General features: G+C 38.1%; 3 protein-coding genes across 5 annotated transcripts; all 3 read right to left on the bottom strand.

The window, feature by feature from the left end:
* Window positions 1-239: 239 nt before the first annotated feature.
* Window positions 240-3,736, bottom strand: LOC112801393 (exosome complex component RRP45A). Of its 3 annotated transcripts, none has more exons than XM_025844091.3 (7): window positions 3,015-3,736; window positions 2,810-2,924; window positions 2,467-2,547; window positions 2,192-2,380; window positions 1,563-1,813; window positions 1,073-1,131; window positions 240-652 (listed from the first exon to the last, which is right to left on the bottom strand). In XM_025844091.3, exons 1-7 carry the CDS (start codon window positions 3,455-3,457, stop codon window positions 447-449), a joined length of 1,344 nt encoding a protein of 447 aa, XP_025699876.1. In that variant the 5' UTR covers window positions 3,458-3,736; the 3' UTR covers window positions 240-446. The 3 variants fall into 3 exon arrangements, with proteins under 3 accessions (XP_025699876.1, XP_025699877.1, XP_025699878.1); XM_025844092.3 differs by having other exon boundaries at window positions 240-649; XM_025844093.3 differs by lacking the exon at window positions 1,073-1,131 and having other exon boundaries at window positions 240-649.
* A 308-nt stretch (window positions 3,737-4,044) lies between these two features.
* On the bottom strand, window positions 4,045-5,090 carry LOC140173065 (probable serine/threonine-protein kinase At1g09600). The gene is made up of 3 exons (XM_072237196.1): window positions 4,923-5,090; window positions 4,580-4,837; window positions 4,045-4,371 (listed from the first exon to the last, which is right to left on the bottom strand). The coding sequence occupies exons 1-3, from the start codon at window positions 5,058-5,060 to the stop codon at window positions 4,231-4,233; spliced, it is 537 nt and encodes a 178-aa protein (XP_072093297.1). The 5' UTR covers window positions 5,061-5,090; the 3' UTR covers window positions 4,045-4,230.
* Window positions 5,006-7,035, bottom strand: LOC112801392 (probable serine/threonine-protein kinase At1g09600). Its single transcript, XM_072237195.1, has 5 exons — window positions 6,448-7,035; window positions 6,087-6,371; window positions 5,661-5,978; window positions 5,351-5,578; window positions 5,006-5,225 (listed from the first exon to the last, which is right to left on the bottom strand). Exons 1-5 carry the CDS (start codon window positions 6,925-6,927, stop codon window positions 5,091-5,093), a joined length of 1,446 nt encoding a protein of 481 aa, XP_072093296.1. The 5' UTR covers window positions 6,928-7,035; the 3' UTR covers window positions 5,006-5,090.
* Between the last annotated feature and the right edge of the window lie 2,797 nt (window positions 7,036-9,832).

The raw sequence follows: 9,832 nt of genomic DNA, 5'->3' as shown, positions 1-9,832 counted from the left end.
AGCTTAAAGTTTCGGACTCAGTTGATGAAGGTTCATCGTCCTCTATAGTCTTGAGATTTCAATATTGGATTTGGAAGAGGTAAACTTTACAAAAATGTGTTAGTAAAAGATAAGATGCTTCTTATTTCCACTGTAACAGCCTATTATTATCAGCGATTACACCTAGACCGTTAAAAGAGAACCATATCGGTTAAAGTAGACGGAGAGTTTGAAAATCGAGGGGCACAAAGTTCCGGGAATAACAGTTAAATAATCTTACTTCATTATGAAGAATTAGTGAATACTGTCACATAATTGGTCAGAATTTGTGTATCCAAATCCTTAAAACGTCCTGGCTAAAACTTTTGTTCAAACAAAAAAGGCAAAAACAAAAGAAATGTTACAGATAAAACACTTTAGACAAAACATATGGTCAGTGGCAATTAGTCCAACCGACAACAGCACACTTAATTTCCACTATCGGAAGGCAGCCTTTTTTTCTTTCTTTTGTTCTTGGGCTTAACGGCATCCTTCAGCGTCTTACCTTCAATATTCTGGGCAGCATCTAGACCTGCGGCAGTTGGTGAAGAATACGTCGTCATTTCCTGTGGTGGTTCCTCTGCCTTAGTCTCACTTCTTGAACCCTTCTGCTTTCTATGAGTTGCCGGTCCTGCTTATTTTACAGCAATTATTATGGTGAAGTCGTGCAGATTTCTATCTTCTCACCAGAACATACATATACGTTCATAAAGAAAAGCACATTCAGACATGTATATGAACTAATATTCAGAAGACGACAGAATAAAATCACTAGAGAAATATAAGAGGAACCTTAAGCCAACCATGAAATCAACATGAGAAATTATGCATGCATATATAACAATCTCACAAGCTCGATTAAACAATGAGTGGCTGAGAAAATATGGCAATGCATGAAGCAATTCGCAAGTTCTCAGCTACTCATTGTTTTATGGTCATTTCAGTGTGAAGGTTAATCCTTAGGACTAACCTAAGTGCAAAGACCAACAATAAAAAGCCACATCGTAGTAGGTAGTAAGAGATCACAATTGATGATAAAAGAGAAAGTTATTACCATGTGATGCTAGAGATGCTTTTAGAAGATCAGAATTGACACACTCTGAGTACGGATCCCTGAAAAAGTCAAGTTACACTGGTGGAAAGCTATAAATGTGATTTTTTTTTGTCCGGCCAGAGAGAGAGAGAGAGAGAGAGAGAGAAAAAGGGGGGGGGGGGGCTGGTGGTTTAGATTTTCAATAACGGAACACTGAATGGAAAGACTACAACAGCTATGAATTTACACATCTGAATATTATTCTTAATACTAATTCAATTTTCCCCCCTCCCATACTTAAAACCTACAACCTCAACTGCCTCAAACAAGTAGATATACCATGCTGCACATGCGCATTTGCATATAAGTTAATGATAGATTCTAAAAGCATATAGATCTCTAGCAATAGTAATACATGGACTGGACTAGAAATAACTAGAAATTTCAACAGATTTTTAAACGAAAAAAAATCCAGTAAAAGCGACTAATTCTAAACTAGCTGATGCCATACCAGCTTGAAGGCCCGCCAATAAATTTATTAGAAACTCCATCTCTCTTGTTACTTTGTTCCTGTCCAGATGATGTGGCATCACATTCCATAGAACTTGCCTCATCTTTAAACTTTGACTGGTCTAAATGACTACCATCTAATTGATTTTGCTTTTCTCTTGATTTGGCAGGGGTACCACATACATCCATGGCAACAGAAATGGAATGACGTTTAATCTTCCGTAGTGCCCTTTGAGTGTTGTATATTTCAACCTACACCGGGTCAGAAAATAAAAAAGAGCTAACAAAGTTAATAAGTTATACATTCTATAAGTAATATGGCAATTAATACAGATGCACTAAGCAGAAAAAAAGTTTCGCAATGTCATCTCAACAAAGTTTGTCACCAGAAGTCAACTCAATACATACTCTTTCCTATAATGAAAACAAAACCAAACTGATAGACTATGAAGCATAATCAAGATAATATGTCCATTAATTAAGGTTATTTCAAGACTTCTTTAATTGTTTCACACCACTGGAGTATAGCACCTATTCTAAGACATGATTGGTCACAATATTAAACATGTAAGTTTTCACATAAAAAGGGAAAATAATAACATAAATAAAAATTAAAAAAGCAGAACTCACTGCATCCTTTATCTTGGCTGTAATATCACCAGCTTTAACATGAGCTAGTTTCAAGCAATGCATGAGAACTTGCTGATATACTCCTTCCCCACCCGCCTTTTGAATGGAGCAAACATCACCATTTGCATTCACTGTAGCAGTCATCCGCCCGGTCAGTACAGCCTCTTCATGGTATGTTGGATCTATCACCTAGAGATCACCAAACAAAATCCAAAAGGACCTCACATACGGAATGAAGAACAAGAAATCAAGGGAGAACGATGGAAAATCCATACCATAATATTTTCATTGCTGAAAAATCCAAACGTCACAGCTATAGGAAGATGATGTATGATCAAAGGAATCGGGTCGCGCACCTGTCACATACAATCCAAGTCCAGTAAAACAACACATACAAAAATAAAACTCAAGCTGTTATCACAAGGTATTTACTCATGAGAGACATTGGCCTCCTGGAGTCAATAATACACTAACAGAATTCACTTCCATGGCCAAACATCCCCACAAAACCGAGGGTTCAAACAAGCGATTCCTATAACAATAACACAACACAAGCACCAATGTCAAGCCTGTCTACTCTAGCCACACATTCTCATCCTCAATTATTAGAAAGCTAACCTCAGGAGGATGCACCACAACTTGCTGACCATCTTCTCCCCCTAACGAGCATTCTGGCCGCCGGAACGTCAACAAAGCAGCCAGAGCAGCAATATTAGCAGCATCAACAAGATTCCTAAAAGATTTTCCCAAATTAACAATTGCACAACACAACTATCATTAGGATATTCAATCAATTAGCACCAAAACAAACTCATTAGCTCACCCTCCATTGTCAAGAATATGGATATCAATGCGAACCGCCCAAACGAGCTTCCCAGAGAGGACACAGAGCGATTCTGTATCGACGGCTCGGCTCTCCCTCAACCCGCGGTCAATAATGCGGCCTAACTCGACGGCGGACTCCCTTGGGCGGCCGGGTTCAAAGGAAGGGTCGGCCATGGGGGAGAATTCAGTGAAGACGGCGAGTGTGCCCTCGTTTGGCCTTTCCTTGTAGGGCTGGAGCAGTTGGGCGGAGACGATGGCCATGACGTGAGTGTGGCCAAGCTGGACCTCCGAGGAGCCGTCGTCCTTGCCGAACTTGATGGTGAGCTTGCGGTAGTCGAAGGGGCGCCGACCGTCAACTCGGAGCTCCGACAAGAGTGCGGTCTCTATGAATTTCTTCTCGTTTATGGTTTGGCGCCATGAATTTGCTAGCCTCTGCTCCATCCAACCTAATTCTCTTCTTCTCTATGCACCGGGGTTGATGACTCAGTGCCGCCGCCGAGGTCGTTACGGTGGCGATTTTGGTCGAAATGCGGGAAGAGCCTCTCTCTAATCTCAAATCTATAGTCTAGGGTTTAATAAGGGTTTAGATTCATTGAGGGAGTAATTTTAACTTGCTTCTGCTGCAAATATTTTCTTTTCTTTTCTTTTTTCAGTCCTTTAAAAATAAATAAAAATTACAAATAATGTTATTCTACCCTATTTTTAATAATTATGCATCTCAACGCGATTTCCACATACGCTAATTAAATATTATCCGTTTTACCGAAGTCACATTTGAGGAAAAAGTTTGTGAACATACTTTTCCATTATATTAACACTAATCCAATTTTAATCGAAGGTAATTTTTGACAAAATCAGTTTCACAAAAACAGTTACCTTTGATGCTTGGTTGGTGGCTTGGTGCAGGTATCATTTTATGTATCATGATGGCTAATATTAAAATCGTTTGTATATTCTCAGTATATATAATTCCATCTCAGGATATTATATTTTTCAAATACTATTATTCACCTAATTTAGATAGCAAGTAAAAAGTAGACAGAGGAGAAACGTATATACATAGTTTCTAATAAAAAGAAAAGATTGTCCTCTTAAGACATAATCATTTATATTGTATGCTGTTTGTCCCAATGAAACTAACAAAGACTACCAACTAAAAAAGAGAAGAAAAAACATTCAAGTTGCATGCAAGTCATCATGAGTGATGGATGTCCTTAGTTTCTAGAATTGATCTTCACAGTGCGGAAAGCCTCTTGCATTAGTTTCTCATGTTCTCTCAGCATATCGTCGATGTTCCCACCCGGTGGCATCAACGGTCCTGAGCAGTGGATCCTACTTTTCTTTTGCACATACTCCTGAAACAAAACACACACACACACACATTCACATAATCATTAATTAATCAAGACAAGCTTCTTATTTGTTAATGTTAGACAGATAATCAACACACACGTGGTTTTATGACATAGTATCAGAGTTTCTATAACTTAAAAGTTTAGAATTCGATTCTTGTTGATTTAAAAAAAAATGTTTTATGTGTATGCTAGGTCTAGAGGAGTTTACCATCATGGGTTCTTGATGACCAGGCATGGCTCCTTGTTCCCATTTACTTGAATAGTTAGAGAAATCTGCCGTTGCTCGACTTATCTGAGACTTCTGCGTCCGCAACTCGGGAGTTTTGGCAACAGATGAGTCCAATCTCTTAAATTTAGATTGTCTTGTAATTGCTGCACTGTTCATTGTTGTACTATGTACATAGCTTGGATTGCATACTGATCTACTTGGATCAACTTTATAGTGAGCCTCACCATTTGGTTTCCCCTGCCAATTTCACATTAGTCTTTATCAAACTTGAACCAAAATTTTCAAACAATAATAATGACTATGGATATTTCCAACAACATACCCTCAATGTTAGATCTCCGCGGGTATTATACTCCGGTGTTCTAGGTAGTTTTTTATCTTGTCCTGCATCCGACAATTCAGACACCAATCTTCGTTCTCGTACAGCTTCGGTGTTTTTCCTGATCATAAGGAAAAACATAAGAATGTGAATGACACTGATAACATTGAATTACATGTGAAGAACTTTGGTGAACTTTGCATACGTTGCTACTTCCTTGTTTCGATTCTTGGCGTCGAACTCCTTGGTGGGCGGAAACTTTGGTAAACTTGATGGATCACATGGTAGGGGTTCTGTAGTAAAGAACTGATGGCAAATATCAAACATGAACACAAGGTGAATACATACCATATCTCCAAAGCAAATCCTTGTTTCTTACAGCACAAGCAAAGTGAAAGAACTAAAGGGATGGTCATGGTCATGAAAATTACCTCGCTTTGAAGCGCGCAAGTCGCAGATCCTCGATCTTCTGGTTCCATAGATAGGAGCTTATCAACAAGGGCTAGTGCTGAAGAAGAGACCTTTCTAAATGTTTTGGCAATTTGGCGTTCATAATGCTGCTGTGGTTTAAAACTAGTTGCATGTGGAAACTTTGTTCTCTGCCAATATTCCTCAGATGGGGAACCACAAAGCTTAAAAATCTTGTGCATTTGTTCCACCTTCAATTATCAAGTTAAGAATCATGAATAATCAATGATAATTTTATGCATGAAAGTGAAAGTAACTCTCCTAGACTCCTACCTCTGTTCTTCCAGGCATAATAGGCTTCCCTAGGAGCAATTCAGCTAGAATACAACCAGCACTCCACATGTCTATTGAGGCTCCATATTCTGTAGCACCTAACAAAAGCTCAGGTGCCCTGTACCACAGAGTCACGACGCGGCTAGTTAATTGCTGATTCTTCTCCGGATCATAAACAGTTGCAAGACCAAAATCTCCTATCTTAAGGTTTCCATTGTTGTCAATTAGAAGATTGGAACCCTTGATGTCGCGGTGCAGCACACCTCGACTATGGCAGTGTTCAAGCCCCCTAAGTAGTTGCTGCATAAAGCATTTAATCTGCGCAATGCACATACACACATATAGTTTTGTAAACTCTCTAAAGTCTAAAACCTCCTTCATTCATATTATTATGCATTCAAATTGATGGATTGACATATTTATTACCTGTGGTTCAGTGAACTTGATTCCAGGGGTGGCGGCTAATCCAGCAAGATCATGCTCCATGTATTCAAAAACAAGGTACAAACTGGAGGAAGTTCTAGATGCAACAAGACCCTCAAGCTTGATCACATTGGGATGGTTTAATTGGCGCAATATATGGATTTCCCTCGCCATGAATCGGACGCTTGCCAGATCGCTACTCAAGAACCGAACCTTTTTCAGGGCCACAAATTTACCACTTTCAAGATCAAGTGCTTTATGCACACTGCTATAAGCCCCTTGTCCAATCTGCATACATACTCAACCGTTCATTTGTTTGCAATGCTTAAAAAACGTACATAAATAGGTGATATTAGAAACTAACTTGCTCTAGTTTTTCGAAGGAGTCTGCTCGTCGAGGAAGCCACCCTTTGATGGCTTCTCCGGCCACTGAAGATAACCACGTTGGCCATCCGGCATCAATGTTTTCTCCTGAGATATGCGAGAGGCTAAGTAATCTTCTCATGACTGATTTGTTTGCAGCTATTCCTCCATTTTCACCACTTCCTACTGTTTTACATCTCTGGTGCTGCCTTTTTTGTTGCTTTTGTTTTGCAGTATCTAATAACAAGTCATTGGTTTTATCTTCTAATATTGCTGGCATAGCAACTTGTGCATATGATTTAACCAAATGAGGCACCATTAAACCATGAACACCCCCTAATTGTGCAGTAGGAAAGGTATTAGTAGTTGAGACTGATGGTGGAACAATTTCGATTTGTAATGCACCATTCTTGTTGATCCCTTTTTCTTTCTTTTCTTCATCATCAATTCTATCTTTTTCTTTTGAGCAGATGCACCCCATATTCTTAATCCACACACACAATCAATCAAAAGAAACTGGTGTGGGAAAAGGGGCACTTGTATTTTCTTGGGAACCCAGAAGCTCCCACCCTTCTTATTCTTATGATCAAGTAGCCATTCACTGTGAAAACTTGTCTTGGAAATTCAAACACGATCATGCATGCAAGTTGAACAAAATCTACCTCAAATTATACCAATGGTGCAATATAATGCCTCAATGTGACTTGGTTCTCAAGGAAGAAGAATCCAAAAATTCTAAGAGCCAATCCAATGAATCTCTAGAGGCTCCAACACAATAGGCCACAGAAGAGAAAAAAAAAGGGTTGATTCATGTATGATTCAAATATTCAATCTCAAAACACATGTATGTATACGATGAAAAACAAAATTGAAGGAAGAATTTCTTTAAAAAAAAAAAGGAAGAACCTATAGGGTTGACAAGATCAAGTTCCTGCAATGAACACACACAATATGTACATTTATTGCTGCATTATCAATATTATTATTGTTCTTCTTCTGTATAGAACAGAACTTTGAATGAAAGAAGGAAGGGAAGGATGAAGAAAGGGCATGAATGGAAAAACAAGAAGTAATTTGATGAAGTTGGCGTGATTCGGAAAAAATGGTTGGGAAGAGAGAGAGAGAGATTCGGAATATGTGTTGTAACGAAAAGAAGAGAGAGAGTGTGTGTGTTAAGAAAAACGTATACAAGGTTGTAACAAACATAACCTTTGACAGAGTATACATTTGCTTACTCGGAAGTTGGAACCTTCTTCATCTTTCTCTCGAGCAAGCATGCAAATGACACGCCTATAATTATAATCTATGCTGGATATCAATCTTGATCGTTCAAACTAGCTGGAAAATTGATCTTCTTCGTTTCTTACAGATCAAGTAACAGAAAATTTCATTTAATATATAACTACTATTCTACTAACATGCAGGGTCAGGGGCAGTAGAAAAAAAGTTTTTAAGGGTTAATATTTTTAATTTAATTTTGACCAATATTTTTTGCAAAGTCTAATATTTTTAAATATTATTAATTAAAAATAATAAATTATGTTAGTCGTATAACATTATTTGGAGTCAATATAGATACATTCGTAAATCACATGATACCATTATATATCATAGGGCTTTTTTATTTATATACGCATGAGAAAAATATTATTTCCTATAATGCGCATGGCCATTTCATGGAAAATATCAACGAAATGGAATTAGCCTTTATTTTAAAGGAGATGAACACGAAATGGGTGAGGAGATACTGTGCGCGTCAGAAAACCCACTTTAAGAGAGGCAACCACAAAATGAAGAAAGTCATGTATACCAACCATAAAATGGAGCAATTTGTGACTGATACACGCGAAATAGAAATTTTAATGGAGTTGAACTAATGCTGCTTCTCTAATATATATAATGAATTGATTGGATTATGTCCCTTTTACAACTATGAAATGTCAATAAATCATTCATGATTTGAATTGAAATGATAATAACAAAGACCATGATACGAAGATCTATATAGTTTTGGATAAATTATTATAATAAACCAACTGGCTCCTAAAATTACTCAGATCTCCTAAAACGAAAATGTCTTTTCGAATGTCCCAAAATATATTTCTATATAAATTGAATGTGATGGTTATCAGTGACTAAGAGAATAAGCGGTTGAATTTTAGCCCCTTTTTGCTGAGTAATGCTTTCTGCCTGCTTAGAATATTTTTAGGAGATATTTCTACTTTTTGTCCCGTCACCAATTAAGAGACATTTTCTTTGTCTCGTAACCAATGAGGAGATATTTTTCAATTTTATCTCCTGTGCAACAGAATCAGAAATGGAGTTGAAGAGAAAGAGGAATCACACTAAGAAATATCCTGATTCAGCTGCTAAGTGCAATGTAACCTACATCCAGTCTCCATCACAATAATGATATGGAATTTCACTATAATCATGCAGATTACAGACACCAATTCTCCTTAGGAACTACCCTTCCTATCCGGGACAAATCCAGAATCTATCCCCAATTCTGAACTTGACTTGGCCACCTACCAAGCTTTCAACTGCTAAGTGCTAACCCAATTTGCAAGGGGATTCCCACAGAATCATGAAACACAAGACAGATGTACAAAGGACCTTTAGGACATCTATGGCTTTTTCTTTTAATTTTGTATTCTCTGCCTTTTTCCGCTCTATAGCTTTTTCATACAAATCTCACTGTTTGTCTTTTTTCATAAGACTTAAGACAGACAAAACTAAACTGAATAACACAACATGAAACACATTGAAGGAGAAGAACTTCTGTTAGCTTGGGTAGCTATGAGAACTCTGTGCTTTCACTCTTTTCTCCTTGCCTCAAGCCTTAGCTGTTCACCCTTATTATAGAAGGGGAAGCCTCCAAGGTTGAAATAGTTGAACCGAGCCAACTTCTTCTTCTTCAAACATCAAACTGGTTAAGACAGAGAGAGAAGAGAGGGAACCGAATGCAAAAACTAACATGCAATTACCTTTTCTTCATCCATTCTCACCAAGCTTCATCAATCCGGGCTTTCCATCTTGACTTGCTCCCCAAGAAGGATTCCTGGCCCTTGATGAGTCCTTGATGCTTGATAGCTCCATCTGCTCTATCTTCTGCCTCTTCCTCCACGTAGCGACAGTAGCTACCTCATGTGATGAATGATAAAAAAGTAGAGACGAGCCATACCCCAAGGATCTTCTTCTCTGACCGAATTGGATTTTTTCCATTTTTTGGGTATGGAGAGGTTGAGACTTCTTCACCACATCTTACTATTAGTGGCAAAGATCTCAGCCACACCATACTGTAGATCTTCTTTTTGCTAATGCCATCATCACAATGGCCTCTTGCTTGCACCTAGCTTCTCTGCTACTGTACTTAACTTCTGATG

Source organism: Arachis hypogaea, chromosome 5 (genome assembly GCF_003086295.3).
Source record: "Arachis hypogaea cultivar Tifrunner chromosome 5, arahy.Tifrunner.gnm2.J5K5, whole genome shotgun sequence".
NCBI lineage: Eukaryota > Viridiplantae > Streptophyta > Magnoliopsida > Fabales > Fabaceae > Arachis > Arachis hypogaea.
This window is presented reverse-complemented; position numbering and strand designations above follow the sequence as displayed.